Source organism: Solanum verrucosum, unplaced genomic scaffold, assembly GCF_900185275.1.
Source record: "Solanum verrucosum unplaced genomic scaffold, falcon-dt-bn FXZP01000121.1, whole genome shotgun sequence".
NCBI lineage: Eukaryota > Viridiplantae > Streptophyta > Magnoliopsida > Solanales > Solanaceae > Solanum > Solanum verrucosum.
The window spans coordinates 784,781-803,846 of record NW_026020509.1 but is presented as its reverse complement, the minus strand read 5'-3'; the positions used below and the strand labels follow the sequence as shown (position 1 = coordinate 803,846).

General features: G+C 34.6%; 3 protein-coding genes across 3 annotated transcripts; 1 reads left to right on the top strand and 2 right to left on the bottom strand.

Annotated features, from left to right (window-relative positions):
- The first annotated feature begins 5,352 nt into the window (after window positions 1–5,352).
- On the top strand, window positions 5,353–8,487 carry LOC125809631 (short-chain dehydrogenase TIC 32 B, chloroplastic-like). The gene is made up of 7 exons (XM_049489227.1): window positions 5,353–5,586; window positions 6,674–6,905; window positions 7,005–7,084; window positions 7,316–7,469; window positions 7,585–7,663; window positions 8,054–8,141; window positions 8,249–8,487. The coding sequence occupies exons 1-7, from the start codon at window positions 5,361–5,363 to the stop codon at window positions 8,485–8,487; spliced, it is 1,098 nt and encodes a 365-aa protein (XP_049345184.1). The 5' UTR covers window positions 5,353–5,360.
- A 1,169-nt stretch (window positions 8,488–9,656) lies between these two features.
- LOC125809709 (kinetochore protein SPC25 homolog) lies at window positions 9,657–14,148 on the bottom strand. The gene is made up of 8 exons (XM_049489304.1): window positions 13,866–14,148; window positions 13,503–13,568; window positions 12,317–12,463; window positions 11,921–12,034; window positions 11,673–11,762; window positions 11,472–11,594; window positions 11,004–11,227; window positions 9,657–9,857 (listed from the first exon to the last, which is right to left on the bottom strand). Exons 1-8 carry the CDS (start codon window positions 14,032–14,034, stop codon window positions 9,846–9,848), a joined length of 945 nt encoding a protein of 314 aa, XP_049345261.1. The 5' UTR covers window positions 14,035–14,148; the 3' UTR covers window positions 9,657–9,845.
- A 2,364-nt stretch (window positions 14,149–16,512) lies between these two features.
- Window positions 16,513–19,066, bottom strand: LOC125809702 (uncharacterized). Its single transcript, XM_049489297.1, has 7 exons — window positions 18,827–19,066; window positions 18,626–18,712; window positions 18,263–18,469; window positions 17,989–18,153; window positions 17,689–17,742; window positions 17,427–17,573; window positions 16,513–17,106 (listed from the first exon to the last, which is right to left on the bottom strand). The coding sequence occupies exons 1-7, from the start codon at window positions 19,049–19,051 to the stop codon at window positions 16,723–16,725; spliced, it is 1,269 nt and encodes a 422-aa protein (XP_049345254.1). The 5' UTR covers window positions 19,052–19,066; the 3' UTR covers window positions 16,513–16,722.

Below are 19,066 nucleotides of genomic sequence, written 5' to 3'. Positions count from 1 at the left end.
TACCACCCCAACAGTCCAACCTTTTCATGCATATTTCAACTGTTCATTAGTTTATCAAGCACCTGTTTCTGCTATAACATTGTGTACTAGCAACCTGATTCCTGCATCACTTGGTTCACCAGTCAGGAGGAGATGAAGTTGGCAATACATGAGGCAAATGGCAATATCCTGGTTTTTGGAAGTTGGGTATTTTCCTTTTAAGTTTTGACTACTTGGGAGCCAGAAAGGAGAGAGCTGATGTGTTTTCATTGCTGAAGTGATGAGATCCACCACAAGGATCCATGTAGCATTCTGTCAGGTAATTCCATGAATGGCCTAACTGAGAGATGGTTTTTTTGTCTGTTGGCTGAATATCACAGAGGAATGTTGCACCTGATAGCCACCATCCATTTTTCAAGGTTCGCAAGCCTGAGGTCTGTTTCTGTTATTCCTGTCTATCTTTTCATGCTTCACACCTGAACCTGCACAAATAAGATCATATTCATATTTCTTCTCTACTTTTGTGAAAGTTCACATAGACCTCTGAGAAATGAGCTCGTAGATCCTCATTTAGAGCATCAAGTCTTTTGTCAATCTAAGTAAAAGACAGTACATACTGTCAATCTTGTTTTTAGTTGAAAAAAACTGCTACCTTCTGGAGACTGTATTCTAGCAGATCTATTTCCTCCTTTAGTTTTTACTTCCCTTCCTCAACTAATAGGAGCTTCTAACCTTCTAGCTTACATAACAAAGCTACAATATGTCCTTTTTGAAAAGTTTCAAAAGGCGAAAGGAGAAGTACTAGAATAAAATCTTGACAATATTAGCTACTTGGTCACGTTAGAATGAACATAGTAACATAGAAATGTACAAAAGATACCTCTTGCAGAACATTATCCAGTTGGCTCAGCAGTCAATCTGTTCTCCCGTGATTGTATTCAGTTGAGACCATTAAATCACTTAAGACTCCTTTTTAAGAGCATAAAACATAGAGCAGCAAAAGCAAAACTGTCGGAATGACTAAAAAGAACGAGAACAAAGCTGATCCATTAATAATGAGACTTACTAGATGCATCATTTGAAATAAATTAGAGCTTTATTTGCGCTTTGTACTTAAAGTCTCAATGGACCTTAGAGCTTTTTTGCGCTTTTCGCTTTTGATAACACTGTGTCAGGTTAAGTAGAAAATCGATGGCTCTCTCGATCAATGTAAGGCTCGTTTGGTAGCCAAGGTTATACATAGTCTTATGGTGTGGACTATGGTGAGACATTCAATCAACTGATTCGTCCTACTACTGTTACACTGGTTGTTTCCCTTATTACCTTATCTTGTGGATGGCATATTCATTGGTCTGACATTAACAATGCCTTTCTTAATGGTTTATTGACTGAGACTGTGTAGATGGAGCAACCGCAAGGTTTTCAGGACTCTCACTATCCCCAATTATGTCTGTAAGTTTCGTAAGGTTCAGTGTGGTCTTAATCAAGCACCTGGTTGGTTTGCCTGCTTTGGCCACTTTCTCATCTCTCATGAATTTCATAATAGCCGAGTTGATGACTCTTTATTCGTTTATGCATATGGTAATCAATATATATATCTTCTTCTGATACTATCCTTACAGATTCTGATTTTCTTTGTTATCATGGTTTTCTAACCTGCTATATATATGCTCTGAGTTTTCTATTAATGATCTTGGAAATGTTCACCTTTTCCTCACACTTCTGCATGTCTTCATATTTCTCAAGCTAAGTATATTCGGGATATTCTTGATTGGACCGGCCTAATTGGTTGCAGGCCAGTTGCCACACTGGTGTCTCCTTCTATTTTCGTATTTGGACTCTTTAGTTGACAGCTCCATTAGTAATGCATCCAGATATTCCTTATGTTGTTAACACTGCTAACCAGAATTTGTAGTCCCCTCGGCCTCATCATTTTGCAGCTGTCAAAACGCCTTTTACGGTATGTTGCTGGTACATTGCATTACGGTCTTTTGCTACGCCCTTCAAATGCTCTCTTATTAACTACTATTTTGATGTTGCTTGGGTTGGTTGTTCTATACTCAGCGCTCTACCTCTAACTCTCTGTTATTGTTTGGTAATAATCTCATTTCTCAGTCTTGTAAGAAGCAGCACACTGTCTCTTGTTCTAGCACAAAGGCCGTGAGTGCAGTGGGAATAGGCTTCCCAAGAAACCAGGTTGGGCCGGGGTCAGGCATAGAATGATGGGGATGGGCCTTAATCTTGTATTGGTTTTGCCAACTTATTAGGTTGCGGGGTTGGGGAAAAACGCCATGGGGACTCAGGTCAGAGTCCAGCATAACTAAGAGATCCATTCCATTTAGGGCAAAAACCAAATGGGCGGGCACAGGTTAGGGGCTACGGGTGGTCTGTTTGTCTGAGCAGATTGGTCATTAGACTACGACTACCATCAACTTGCTGCATTTTGTCGGATTAATGAGTGAAGGACCTAATAATTAGTGACTTCAAAATTCTTTCTTTTTTTCTTTTTGAAATTTGTAATTTCCCTTTTTCTTAACATTTTTGGATGAATTTATTTTCGTACTCAAAGAGGATTAGTGGTGATTACTCTACTAAGCTAAATTATCTTTCAAAGCATTGTCGAGTGTGTTTCATTGTCAAATCACCAAAAGGAAAAAAAGTGATCAAAAGTATAGAACATATATATCGATTAGTATTAAAAGTGTCTAAAGAAGATTGGAAAAAGAAATGATTGAGCTTTGAAATTGTGTGAATAATTTCCACTAACTTTACATTTGATCATGCATGACTTGTCTTTTCCTCCACCAATTAAAGAAATTATTAAGTCTATAGCTTACTCAAGAATTTTGTGCATAATTTCCTTATTTTTGCTCATTATTTACTTCATTACCTTCACACGACTCTCATTATTACCGAAAAGCATTTCAAAATCCTTTTACAAGAGTTGTTTTCTTTGATATGGTTTACTTGTATTCTGAAAATTAAGATTGGTAGCTCCAAAGAATAATTACTTAATTAGCTTTCATGATAAGGATATATAAGCACTTTGGTAATTAATCCTACCATAACCCTTTATTTTTTCATCTTTATGGACCTACCAATAAGTTAAAGAGAACAAGACGACCAAAGAATGGAGTTAAAATCTATGAATGCTCATTGGACTTTCACTTTATTACATCAAAGTAGATCAATATTATTTAAGTATTATAGAAGTCACAAATTATTTGAGTACCTTTTGGTTACGAAATATATACAATCTGATTTGATGATTTTTAGTGGCTTTATGTGATAGGTAGGCAAAATTGAGTGACTTTGTATAACAAAAATAGTTTAGTGATTTCATGCGATATTTAGATAAAGTTGAATGACTTGTTTCGTTAAAAAAAATAATTTAGTGGCATTCATGGAACAAAACATAAGTTGAATGACTCATGTGAAATTTACCCTTGAGGAATGTGGTGGATGAATGAGATCTCTTATTGTTCTTAGTTAGAAATTTCGAGTTCAGGCTTCTAATAGGTTGTATTATGCACTTAAATGGGTTTTATGTGCCTCAAATTAGAACTACTTGAATCAGTGAGTTTCGAATATCATATGGTAAAAAAAAAGGGGTAAGAAGGACAAAGAAGATGAGGGAAGATCACATGTGAAAATTACAAAGATCAATGTCTCCAAAACTTGAAGCAAGTTAATGAGAGTTGTTTACCAATTAGGGTCTTCATGGGACCAAAGTGCATAGCCAGTTCACAACTCCATTTTAAAGGAGTCAACCTCAATGTTCTCTTCTACACACTCAATTCTCAAGCATTTGTCATCATTTTATTTTATCTTTTATCGTGTCTTTTTATAATAGTCCTATTTCGTATTCTACGTCTTTTTTATATAATGACGGAGAACAATACAATATATCCAAATATTTATATTTATTTAAACAATACAATACGGTACAATATAATATAATACAATATGATACGATACATTGTAAAATAATACTAGCAACTAGCAACCGTATAATGAAAGATGAAATAAGTAACAAATCTATTTTCCAAAAATAAAATAAATGGGGCTTCTTAAAGACCAAAAAAGATATGTCAATGGCACGCTTTGCACTTTTGTCCCAGAAGTTTTAAAAAAAAAAAAAAAAAAATTCCATGTTTTTTTTGTCTTGTACTATTTCTCATCATCAAAATTTGCATTTTTTTTCTTACTTATCCAGACACACAAAATGTAATTATAATTCATAATATTCCCTGGTTCATCAAATTTATCTAGATGTTCACGTGTGAGATGCATTTTGAATCTACTTGATAACAAACATTTGTGGTGTTTAATTAGAATGTAATTAGGAAATTAATCATACTTACTTCATTCTTAATGTTCTTAATTCACAAGATATATAAAAAGGAGAAGTATACGATCGATACTACCATATGCTAATTAATTGGATTTGTACTAATCAATGAATAGTAGACATCAAGTCCACAAAATTGTGTGACATTTTCTTGAAATTTGTTCCCTTTGACAAAGATGTCAACTTTTTTCCCATGCTGTGACCACCGAAGGTTCGACAAAGCAAAAAAATGTCAAGGAATCTTATTTCCGATCAATTCAACTTGTAATGTTTGCATTTCATAAGTCCTTAAGAAAATATTAACTAAAAGAATGTATCCAAAGGACTAAAATCTTAGATCTTTTATTTAAGGATGAAGGAATAGTTACCATTCTGTGGTTCTCTTCACCATATTAATAGACCTTGGCATAACTCAATTCATGAGGTTACCTGATAGCTCATGACGTATCAATTCAATCAAATTCAATAACTTAGTTTTAACTCAATAATTTTGGCTTTTAACCTTGAAGGTTGGGAGTAAAGCGGGAGTCAAAAGTTCAAGACCACTCATTTTTAAAGTTATTGGTAGGATAATTTCATGGAGGTTACCAATAGTCAAAAGTTATTTAACGGATCATATCATAATTATCTATTATAACAGTTAATCTATCTTATTTACTAGAACACAATCTCATAATTTAAGGAGGTTTGAGTGATCTTGATGGTGTAAAAACTTAATACTCCTACTACATTTGGTGGAAACACAGCAGTTAATGTTTGTACCCTAAAAACAACAAAAAAAATAATTAACCTTTCCCCAACATGGTTGAAAAAGAAAAAAGTAAGGTAAGACTATAAGGGCAGACAGCAATTATTCAAAGCAAGAATGTTTTGATAAATCACATAATTGTGTGCGTGTGCCATACTATATGACATAATATATTATATCATCATCTAATAGTCAAATAAAAACACCATAACTTTTTATCCCTTAGTTGAAATATTCTGACAATATTATAGGGATCTATTCTGTATATATATATTTTCTTGCATGGATTTTCATAAGGTTAATTACAAGGCATTTATATATACATGTTTTTCAACAATAGGTGCAATATTGCAGTTCAAATTTCCAAGTTGTGACCTTATGAAGGCTACTCTTAAGTATTTAGCAGGCATTGCTGGTCCAAGTGGTTATGGTTCTAAAACAACTGCAGAACAAGTCACTCAAGTTTGTTCTGTTTCCTTTACTTCTCAGCTTACTGCTATTATCACTGGTTAGTTTCGAAATCCCTATATGTTCGTTGTGTAGTGAAAAGTTATGGAAATAGATTGTTGCATCATACGTCTCATTTCGTTTCTTTCTATCTTATGGAAGAGAATTCTTCCGCTCATATACACTCGTTGAATCCCCTCAGCTTCTTCGTGTGATTTTCAGCTGTAGGGTACTATTGATGTCTCCACTCATCATTTTGTCTCCTGAATCCTGATGTTGTTATACTCTGTATATACAAATAGAATGATACACATAGTGATTAAATAACATATATTGGATACCCTTGACTTAACATGTTGTTGTAGCCCAGTGGTTTCAGATCCCTTGAATGGGTTTCAGACACCTTGAATAAGTCAGTGCTCACGTGTTCATATCTCACTAGCAATAATTTTTTCCCTTTTTTAAAAAGAGCTTTTATTGTGCAATTTGTGGACACCCTTCGTGAAATTCCTGACTCTACCACTGTTGAGAATATCTTTACAATATATTATAATTAATAAAAAATTCAACGAAGCAGCATCAAATGACACCAGTGGGTTCACTCTGCCTCCAAGAAAAGAGGAAAACAGGGTCTTTAGTGGTTCTTTCAAAAAATAAATTTAAGGAAGATATAGTTTTGTCTCTACTGAGTACTATTCTATTATAGATTAATGTTTCGAAATATATATTATATAGTTTACATCTGGACAATACTAAGAGCTAATCATGTTATCTTTAACAACAAAAAGTTCAATATCTATTTATTTAAATCACAGTCTACACTTCCATAGATTACAATTTTATTCACCATTCATTATATTAGTGCTCTATCCATAGATTCAATTTGTCATGTAAAGTTTAGACAAAGCGTGATTTACATTTTCTTCTTTTTTTTTATTCTTATATATAGATGGTATCCTGTGGAATTAGTCAAGGTGCACACAGACTGGTACAGATAGCATGGTTATATATATAAAAAGAAAAGATATACCTGTAATTAATCACCTTATAAGTGAGCAGATTATATAAATATTTTTTAATACTGACAGTGTATAGAACTTAAATTCGTTTCAATTTCCTTTCGGATTTTGATGATTGAAATTTTACAGGTGCAACATCTGGCATTGGAGCAGAAACAGCAAGGGTGCTGGCAAAGAGGGGTGTAAGATTAGTCATTCCAGCAAGGGATTTGAAGAAGGCAGCCATACTAAAGGAAGCCATAAAAAAGCAGAGTCCTTGGGCTGACATTATTTTATTAGAGATAGATTTGAGTTCATTTGCTTCTATACAAAGATTTTGTGCCCAATTCTTGTCTTTAGGATTGCCTCTTCACATTCTCATGTATGTTTCTTGTTTGTGCTTTTCCTTTTTCTCTATATTTTGAATCCTCTCGGTGAAAATCCTGACTATGACACTGATGACTTATAATTTATCATGTAGAAATAATGCGGGGAAATTCTCACAGAAGTTGGAGTTTTCTGAAGACAAATTTGAACTCTCATTTGCCACAAACTACTTAGGTAACTCCTGTTCTATAATAACAATCTTTGTTTTGACAATCATGGTGTCCTGATTAACATGCACGCACCTCAACTAATTCCATAAAGCACGTATACATTCTACCTCCCATCAACACTGGTAACTAATTAACTTTGTATGTCCACTAAGGCTTGCACAGATAGGAAGGAATCCCCGAGTGTTTTTGTCTCATTGGAATTTGAACATGAAATTACAGTTATGTTGTTGGACAGGTCATTTTTTATTGACAGAGATGCTTCTAGATAAGATGGCAGAGACAGCAGAACAGACAGGGATTGAAGGAAGGATTGTAAATGTTAGCTCTGTAGTTCACAACTGGGTAAAAAGAGATAAGTTTTGCTTCAGCCAAATGCTTAATCCTAAAAAGTAAGTATAATACAAACCTAGCTCATTAGTAATATACTAATACCAATTACCAGCATATCAAAGATTGAAAACAAATAGTACTAATCTAATTTATTTTGAAATTGCTTGCTTACAGTTATAATGGTACTCGAGCATATGCTCAGTCGAAATTGGCCAACATTTTACATGCCAAGGAATTGTCAAGACAGCTAAAGGTGAACAATATATGCCTATTTTTTTTCCTTTTTCACTAGGGGTGTGGAGGTCGCGGATTAGAGTAGAAGGTTAATAGGTGGTGGGAGTGTTCTCTTGATTCCTAAAGGGAAAGGCTTAGTGTCCTGCTCAGTCATTTTTCCTTTTCATACTTACTCTGATTATTATACTCGAGTTGAGGGTCTTCTGGAATCAGTCTCTCTACCTCCACGAGTTACTGGTAAGGTCTGCATACACTCTACCCTCCCCCATCCCCCACTTGTGGAATTTCGCTAGGTATGTTGTTGTACTTGGGGTCGTTACGTCAGTTTACCATTGGTGCCAATTCTCTAGTTGTTTTGCCCAATAGCTCTGTTTGGATACTGAAAACTTATTAGTTGGAATGTGAACAGGCAAGAAATGCAAATGTAGCTATCAATGCTGTCCATCCAGGCATTGTGAAGACAGGAATAACACGGGATCATAAGGGCTTTATCACAGGCATGCATTTTCTTTTTTGTCGTTTTGAGCTTTTTCTTTGCTTTTCACTAAATTTGCGGCTGAAAGAAGTAAAGACAATTAAAAAAACTAACTTTAAATTTACACAGATTCTCTCTATTTTATGGCATCAAAGCTTCTTAAGTCAACATCACAGGGTTCAGCAAGTACATGTTATGTAGCACTGAATCCACAAACAAGGGGAGTAAATGGGAAATACTTTGCAGATTGCAATGAATGTCACTGCTCAGCTTTAGCTAATGATGAAATTGAAGCTCATAAACTATGGAAGCACACTCGTGCTCTAATTCATCGAAGATCGTTTCCAGGAATCACAATCTTTTCTTAAATTATTTTTTCAAGAGAGAGAAACCTGTAAATATGCACTCCATTCCAACATAATTTGAATCAATACGAAGTTTTGAATATGAAAATGTGATTGGAAACGGTGTCACATAAAATGAAACAGTTGCAGTACTTACTAGTAAGAGCATAAAATTCCCTTCATCTTTTTCGGTGGCCCCAGACAATTATTATGGACTATAACATGCTTTCCCTTTTCTCTTAGCACTTAGAAAATTCAATTGAGTAATTTGCTAGGTTCAAAAAACACCATTAGTGGCCCTTTACCACCTCTGCTTCCATGTACTAAATACCTTTTGGATTATACAAATACCAGTAAAAAGGATTCCATCAACTTTACCAGACATTACATGACTAATTGTTACACTACTTTCTTTTGAGATTGTCTTCGAATCAATATTGCAAGTAACTGTAACCCCAAAAGAATCAATATTATAACAGTTGTTTTATCATGTATCACTACATGAAAAGCACAATACTGAAACAAAGTTTGGTTGTGTTCCTAATATCCTCTGCTGCATTCTAAGCAATCGATCAACCAAGCCTCAATCCCAAACAAATAGGGGGCAACTATAAGATCTTTTCCCCACAATGTGTGTGCTCTTTTACTATCTTGATATTGAAGTGTTCTACCAATACGACACAAATCAAGTACAAGGATCCGAGACAGAACAGAAAAAATAACTGCAGCAGTCAGCTGTCTCTGTTCTATAACAAATACAACAAGATTTAAATGTATAGAAGTAAAAACCATAAGTTATTGCAAAGACCACGACCAATATAACTATAAGGAGAATGGAGTTGATAATTCGAAAGCTGTAACGATATATACTTGAGCAAAAATCAAAGAAGTTGTTTTGACCTAAGAAACAAAGTCAGCTAATTCAAACCCTAGGAAGAGACAGGTCCAAATCTGCTTAGGTAATAGTTGGTTCGATACTTTCCACTCTTTAGGTACAAGAAAATCAGATGCTCCCTCCATTTACATTTCATGTATCTTAATTTGACCAGTTTTTACCAAGAATATAAAGACTTCTAAATTGGTCGTAAACTAAAGGTGTATATGACATACTAAAAATATCTATTGAATCTCAAGTCTTAAACATGTCATGTCATTCCTATAAGGGATTGTCCTAAGGGTAACATGGGAATGTCAGAATTAAAAATTTACTAAATTTATAAAGGTCGCATTTTTTTAGACAAACTATGAAGGAAAATAATATACATAAATTGAAGAGGGAGTATTTGCTAGTCAGTACTCGCCAATTGATAATATATGATGGCTGATCAACTTCAAGAAGGCGCCTCAACAAATACAGATGAAAAAAAGAAGGCTGATAATTATCATTTCTTGACCTGCCAGAGAAGAAAATTTTGTTCATTAGGGTCTCACGTTGTATGACATGCTTATTCAAATCCAATCTAATTAACTTTATTGATGTTATGAGATGATTCATTAAGCATCAGTGTATCTGGTAAAAAACATTTCCCGCAAAGCCATACTAAATCAATTGTTTGGGGTTAATATACTTCTGTAATTATTCATCTAATGCTGTGAAATTAGTGAGAATATTTTTTTTTATGACAAGGGAAACCCGCAGTCGCTACCCTTTGGGTGCGCACAGGGTAAAACCCCCGCTCCTATGCAATAGCTCGCAAACCACATAGGAGAGGTAACCCGCACTAGGCAACCCAGTGCGACGAGCTCGACCCAGAAGGCAAACCCCTTGGTTTCGCTGGTAAGGGGTTTCGAACTTGAGACCTCCAACATGGAAGTCCCAAGCTCAAACCACTGGGCCACCCCGAAGGGTAAATTAGTGAGAATGTTTGTTATCACTGTAATCCATTTCTGTTACTATTTTAGTGTTTCTTGCACTTCGACTATAATATTATTTTGTTGTAGTGGTCGTTCCTTCTTTTAGTATGATTTATCATGCTTTCTCTAGCACGTGTCTTGGCTGGTACTCTCTCGTTGTTTTCTTTATACGGACTGCCTTTGAGCTAAGGGTCTATTGGAAACAACCTCTCTATCTCCCAAGGTAGGGATAAGATCTGCGTACACACTACCCTCCCCGGACCCAACTTGTGGGATTACACTGGGTAAGTTGTGGTTGTTTATTATCACTGTAATCATTCAGAAAATGTTTTTTTGAACAAGCATTCAGAAAGTGTTATCAAATTATTGAATCTTGTTTATTTTTGTATAATGTTGGACAAAGATATGTCTAAGTGTAACATGTTCAGCAAGGATTCATATAGCCATGCAGTCTATTTTTTTAAAAATCAATTTTCCAAACATAGGTGGTCTCTTGTTTCAGATTAGTTTTCTAGCCATAGGTGGTTTCATATCACAGTGCTTATAAATAGAATCAACAATAATGGACTACTTATTTTCTATCTATTCAACATCTTCCAAGGGAAAAAAGAAATCAAGGGATAAATAAACACTGAAATTGATTTGAGCGAATGGTCAAAATATGTTTGGGGTTAACGGAAAGATACCTTAAAACGAGGAGAGCGGCGAAGAGATGATGCAGATACAGGAGAGAGAATGGCTGACCTATCCCTTTTACCAAGGGCAAGCTTCCTGGAAGCTCCCTTTTTATATTTATCAGACTGAGGCTCCGCTTTCTGGGGAGATGATTCATCTCTACTACTAATTGAGATGGACGACATCACTGCAGGCATAGAGACCATAGAAGTATCTTGATCTTGCGATGTTAATCCTGGTAGGAACCAAATAAAACAGAGCAGCTTATCAAACATATCCAAAATCAGAAACAGTAACTGCATTTGCATGAAAGGTGAAAACACTCCAATCATACTTGTGAGTCTGCAAACTATAACAATTACTCTTGCATGTCTTGTACAACTATCAATATATTGCCATGATTTTATTTTATTTTCAAAAGAAAGAAAAAACTCGAAATGGGAAGACAAACAAAGAAACAGGCAAGACACAGGACGTACCACGTGCTACAGCTTCTAGAAACTTCTCTCTCATAGTCCTGACAAACTTGAACATTCCATTGCTTTTATTTAACTCAATGATCAGTTCTTTTGCGTCATTCAGCTGTGGATCACAATCAATCACTAACAATCCAAACAAAGGAAAGAATTATCATTCAGAACTACCTTCAATTTATTAAAGTTGATCAAGACCAAACTTACAAGTATGTGCATCATTCTCACGACGAATAGTAAAAGAGTACTCATCATCTGGATTATTGGCATTTATATTGGTAAAGATGAATTTTACTCCTGCAGATAATGTAGGCCGTGAATGTTCAAAGAATTGTACCTGTACTAGAGTTCAGAATCTGTATAGAAATCTGTTCTTTATTATAAAGCATGTTTTCAGCAAGAAAAGATTTGCTCTAGTATGCTAAAATGTGTCTAGCAGAGAAGATTCAACATACCTTGGCCACATTCAATACGTAAACCAAGGACCTTATTGTACCACACAGTAGCCTCCTCTATTGCCTCTCTATGTCCAGTGTTCTGGTTAAGCTTTTCTTCAAGTGCTTCCAGAGCTTTCACCCCGACATCAAAGAAAAGCACAGCTCAATTACCATACAATATGAAACACTTAATGAAAACAGCAAAAATTATTAAGAATTACGTGTGCAAAAGCACTAGTGGTATTGCACTAGGTTTGTTGTTGTTGTACTTCCCGAAACATTACCACTTCCTATTTGTTTAATTAAAAGACTCGAAACATGACTCGTGTTTCTAAATGGAACGAGAGAAGGAAAACATTTTTTGAAGAAGGTAACAGATGAGAGAAGCATAATTTTTACAAAGATGAAACTTACCATCATCTTGTTGAGATATTAGGGTGGAATATTCATGTTTCCTGGCCCTTTTATCTTCCACGACCCCTCTAAGCTCTTCCACTCTAGCATTGGTAGAAGATATTAGTTCAGCTATTTCTATCCTCTTTGCCTCTTTTCGGGTCTTGACTGAAAATGTGATGACTTGATAAAGTTATTAACAGAAAAAAGGAATGAAAAGAAGACTTTATGAGAATATAAATATTAACAAACTTAGAGAATGAGCAGTTAGCACCAAATTTCCTGCTAAAGAGACATATATGTGTTGATTAATTCATTAACCTCTTAAAAACTATAGCATTTGGTAATATTGTGAATGAGAAGTAATAGAGAAAGAAAATAATCCCAAGAAATTTCCCTGTTATAGCTACTTTAATGTGGATCTTCATGCATTCTCCTTGTTTACATCAAATACAAACAGAAGTCAGTAAAACACTTAAAATTTAGATTCCATGCTTCATATACCCTTTAAGGCTTTGAAGGTATTGTTACTTTAAGGTTTCCACATTGTTATTACTCCCTATGTTCCATTTTATGTGACATACTTTTCTTTTTAGTTTGTGCCAAAAACAATGACACCTTTCTATATTTATAAATATTTTAATTTAAACTTCCAATTGTACTCTAAATACATGATTGTATAGCCACACAAATGTCTATGGCATGTTTTAAACCACAAGTTTCAAAGGCATTTCTTTTTTCTTAAACTTGCTACAAAATTTTACTTATTTGTAGCTTTTGTTTCATTCTTTTATCAATAAGCTTTAGCTTATATTTATCTCTTTTATTTTTTCTTCATTTGTGTCTTCCTCCACTAAAACATGCACTTTGCGGTTAAAGTTCCATAAGTTACTCTATGTTTACTCTTAAGTACTATGGTCACCCTTTTTCCATTGTGATGACTAATATGAAGAGGTGAATCAAAAGACTAACTCTTCCGATTTCCATCTTCGGATGTGGAAAGCATTTGCATAAATAAACCAAATTCGGAGAAGCAACTAGGACAGCAATGTCAGTAAGGTGAGTAAACCTAAAACCTTCCTCAACCTAGACACGCGATTCTCTTCAAAGTTTGATCCAGAGATCAAAGAAAAATAGCAATGGACATAAAGACTAAACAATATACTACAGCATGTAAAAAAATATATTGTGAGAGATTGTTATATACCTGCAAATGCTTTTACTAAATTATCTTCTGCCTCTCTAAGCGCAGTTTTCAATTTCCCAAGTTTTTCTGCCATGACAAAAAAACATCAAAACAAAAAATACTTAATTAGTAAGATTCCATGAAAATGGACACCCAGGAAAAAAAATGATTCTTTTTTTAAATAGAGTTTAATTCAATCCCAAAAATAGAAAATACCCTTCAAAGACTGATACTTTTTAGAATGTTTGTAAATGAAAAAGTTCAACATACTAAATTCCATCATATACAGAATGTGCTGCTAGGTAAAACTCCGACTAAAATTCATTAGAAAAAGAGAACTCTGAGGACATTGGAGAAATCGTAAATGTAGTATTTCAATTTTACCTTGGAATTGAAGGGTTTGTTGAGCTTGGGTCTTCGTTGAATCTAAAGATTTTCGAAAAGAGATAGCGCCTGCATCTATACTCTGTTGTTGAATTTGTAAATCCCTATTACATTTTAACCTAAGTTGCTCCATTTTTGCTCGTAGAGTTGCTGCTGCTCCATTCTGCATCTCTTCTCAAACCCCTTTTTTTTTGTGTTTCTTCACTGTATATCTGAGAAATCTTACACAGTTTTTTTGTGAGATTTGAATTTGGTGGGAGATGAAGCTTTTCAAAGCCCGCGATTTTTTCCTTTCTTTAAAAATGGTGGATGACAATGATTGATCCCCGAAAAGAAAATTCACAAGTTGATTTTGACGAGAAAATAACATAAAAGGTCCCTAGTCTTTTGTACGTAGGTGCAAAGTAATCCCTTAAATATATACTCTTGAGCTGTTTGGGTCCTATAAGTTTATTAAAGTTAGTAATTTTCGTCTCCATCAAATATATACTTACTAATACTCCCTCGTTCACTTTTAATTATCATGATTTCTTTTTTTAGAGTCAAACGATAAGAATTTTGACTATCATTTTACGATGTATTTTTTCATCATATTGATATGCAAAAAAAATGCAATTTATAGTACATTTCGTATAGTTTTTGAATATCTAATTTTTTTGTTTAAAATATCAAATTAGTGTAATCTAACTTAACTTGAAAAATTAGTCAAATTGATTTTCAAAAAACACAACATTACAATTAAAAGTGGACAGAGAGAGTATTCTCTATTGATTTTGATTTGTTCTTTAAGTGGGTTGTCTTTAATAGTTTTTCTTAGAAATCAATTTTACGTCTAGGGAAGCATGAGTTTTATAAAGATTCAGGGCATAACGCATAAATATTATGATGGAGAAATATAAACTTTTGTCACATAAAAAAGTTAGGCAAAATGGTCTGGTGGACCCTTATACTTGTATCAGTTTGTAGTATGAACCCTTCTACTCACACCTTTGTCATCTGGACCCTTACACTCAATAAAACACAATTTAACAAACTCATCTGACCATTGACCATGCTTATATGGCATTTGGATGTCTGAGTTGGCAAAAGTGTGTAACTACACGCCTATTAAGGCGAGTTAGGAGCATTTTTACTTAAAAAATATTAAAAATTATAAAAAAATAATTTTAAAAATATTTTTAAACCATTAATTAAAACACTCCTTCTTCTTCACCCATTACACCTCCTTTTCAGTCATATTCATCTCCTGCCCAACCTTTTTTTTCTTTTTTTCCACAATCTATTTTCATTTATTTAGATTATCTTGGGCACCTCCTTGAGTCAACTAACTCACCAATGGAGGGAGACAACGACGCTAGTGATGCGATCGTCGGACACCATTGATACATAGTGGAGTGAGAGAGAAGCGCGGCTGGTCAACGGAGAGGAAAACGAGGTGGGTGAGGGTGCAAGGATCTAATCATGGCGGTGAATGGTCGTGATGTGTGGCGGAGATGAAGGCAGGTAAAGGAAGGAATATGAGTGGTTTAGCCGGCAACAATGGCGACGGCGACGACGGTTTGGGCCATGAAACAGTGGGAAGAGGAGAAACAATAATGGGTAGATTTCGACGAGTTTTACGGCAGAGGTTCGTGTGAAATTGTATTTGTAAGCAATTTGGGGTGTGAAAATAGTAGTTGGTGTTGGATTACGAAAAGTTTGGCCAGATCTAGTTGTGCGGTGGCTAGATCTGGTTGTGCAGTGGCTTAGGTTGTTGTTACTGTGTAGATTGGAGGAGGAAAGAAAAATAGTGATGGTGTGCAGCGGAGATGAAGACGGGTGAGGGAGAAAGCATATGTGATTTCGCCGGCAAAAATGGCACGACTCCGGCGATGGCTTTCTTTTGGTCATGAAATAGGGAGAATTAGAAATGCCAATAATAAATTAAAATTTTATTATTTTACATTTTATTAAATAATTTTGGTTAATAATTTTTAAAAATAGTTATGAAATAATTATGATGTGACATTAATATATCTGACGTGGATATGACATGTCAATTATATAAAGGAGAGTGAACTACACACATGGTTGGAGGGGCTTAAAAGTCTCATTTTAATTGAGTTTAAGGGTCCAGATGACAAAGGTGTAAGTAGAAGGGTTCAAAATACAAACTAATACAAGTATAAGGGTCCACCAGACCATTTTGCCAAAAAGTTATTAAGTTATTTACCTCTACGAACAAAAATTAACAACCAACACAAATACATTGAAGTGCAAATGACTCTTTATCTTATCATAAAAAAAAGGGGGCTTTATTTATTTAAGAGACTTTATCAATAATATAAATGAACCACATGAAAGTGTAAGTAGAATAGGGGGTCATTTGCTCTTTTATGCCTATTTTGTGTTGATTTCCAACTTATATTCCTCGTAATAAATAATATTTTTGCAAAAAAATATATATTATATTTTCGTTTCATAATATCACACAAGTTATACTCGAACATAGCTTCAATTTCTAACCAACTTATGCCTCATTGCTCAAAGATAAAATTTAAAAATCAACTCACTTAAAGGGGAAAATGTGCAATTTTATATGGAGAATTAATCTTGTTGTTTCAAGCGGTAAAACCTCGATAAACTCGGCTTAGTCTGTCAGGCTTTATTAAAGAAGCCATTTTATTTTGTATATCATCAACTTGTTACAAAAAAAAATTACATGGCTATAGATAATTGTGAGTGAACTAGTTATATGAGCAAACCCAATTCATTCTGTAATAAAATATGACTCAAACACTATATATTCAATTGAAAAAATAATACATGATATGTACCTACTCTACAAGACCAAGAAAATGTTATGATGGCTTTTTCTTTAGGGACATTTTGAATTCCTACCAGGACCACCATAGTAAAAATAATCACCCCAAACATTATTTTTTCCAGCTTTAATGTCATAGCAATTTGGGTGGTCAGCTAAAAGATGAAGATTTGATAATGGGACCAAATTATTGTCCCAATCAACAACTTGCAAATTTCTAAAATAAGATGCCTTGCCAAAGCCTTCATCTGCAAAATGACCACTTCCCATTTGTGTTGATGTGTGAAATCCCTGAATTGATGATCTTGAGTTCACTATTTCTCCTCCAAATTGTATCATGCTTGCATGTTCTTGCAAATGGCTGAACAAGAATGATGGCCAATACCCTACTAATTGCCCTGACCCCAATTCTAGCCACCAATTTCCATGCTTTGGGTCCTACACAAAACCAAATTGTCTGTTTGTAAGTGTGACTATATAATCTCAAAGAGTATACACTGGACATCGAGCCTAACTCAACTCAAAAAGTGTCCAAGTCCACCTTATCCCACCGATGTGCCCCCTTCCCCCCGCACACTCAGAGGACAAGACAATGTAGAGGGGGTCTGGGGAGAGAACATCGGTAAACAATGAATTGGAATCGGTCTAACTCTAATGTCATGTTGAAGCGTGTGACCATCTCATATAAAAGATTAAGTAGTTAAACAGAGCAAAAGACGCTCAAAGATATTTGTGGAGGGCTTAAGTATACAGTATACCTTCCATATCATTATGCCAATATCCAATTGACTACCATCAGTTGATGATGTTGGAGATATTGCAGCCCCCATAGCAATCCTGCTATTTGTTTGCACAAAACCTGAGCACAGTAAATTGTAGCATCCAGTGGTTTGGTATGCATCACTCTGCATTTTTTAAAATGTAGTAGTGTATATTTTAAGTCTGTGAATGTCTAAAGCATCAACAAAACAAAGATTAACTTAACGTAAACTGGGATTTCTTTGCGTAAACAAGTCTTACCGTCCAATATGTGAAGAACCTTGGATAAATGTCTCCATATAGTTCTGGACTAACCTGACAATATGAACATGGCATGTGCAATTAAGCAATTTTTAATGTACCAAATCTCTGTTCACTCTGAAATTTTGTACTAATTATTAGCTGTCATATGGTTAGTTTGATGTCATAGCTTAGCTTAGCAGCAATCATATTCTCAAACTAAAAACAACAAGTGTGATAAAGTTAAGAAGGAATATACTTCATCGATCATCGATGTTTTGACTACTTAGGACAACAGATGAATTTGCAAATAATATTTACCTGCCAGCCAGCTTCAATGGTATTAAGATCATCACCAAAAGTGCCAGAAATGATCCATAGTTGTGACAAACTGAATTCATATTGGTCTGTTACTTTTGGTGTCCATACACTAATGCTAGCTTTTGCACCATAATATTCTTCACCATTCACAAATGCTATTGCATGCTGCAAATGACAAAATTTTCACAAATTGCTTGTGTTATAATTATAAATTGAACATATCATGTACAATATTCGTCTTTCAAATTTAGACTACATTTACATATACACAAACCTCATGACCATTGCTCATTGTCTCGCGCCTTACGCCTCTCATAATTTTTCTTCCAAATCGTTGTAAAGTACTAGCTCTCATAACATCTTTCTCTGTAGTTCTTCTAATTGGAACTGTCCCTTCAGGGCACGATTCTCCTGAAACTGTCCACAACTGATAGCTCCTAATTTGTGTCGATTCATTCGCTTTAGGCCTAGTTGGAGGTTCCTGCCAAAAATCCAAAATTTAGAGTGAATGAGTTCTGCTCTTTAGGCCTCGAGTATTTCTCATGTTCAGTGGCGGAGCTAGGAATTCAAATACGAGGACTAAAAAAGTATTATACAAAGGGGGATTCGACAACTTATATATATGCAAAACTAATACCAATGGCTTCATTCCTTTGAGGTGAGGATGATCAAAAGCTGGTTGAAGATGAGACAATACACAATCTATTAGATCTCCATCTGAACTCTGCAATCACAAAACAAAAAAACAAAGTGTACAATTATTTTCAAAATCTTGATTCATGAAAAAAGTTTCAAACTTTAATGTTGAAAAAGAAGATAACAGAGGAATTTAACTTGCCTGAATTGTCTTGACTGCTGGTTTGTTGATGTTCTTAAGATAAGTCCTTAATCTCTTAAGTTTAATCAACTCTTGCTTTGGTTTAAAAGTTTGGTTTGTGAGCAAATGATGGTTTGAATGTTGCACAGTTGGATCTGAGATTACAGTACCAAATGTAGAAGCAAGAAACAAGAAACCAACAAATGAAAAAATGATTGAAAATGGCTTAGAATTACTACTAATCATGATGATTAATTTTGG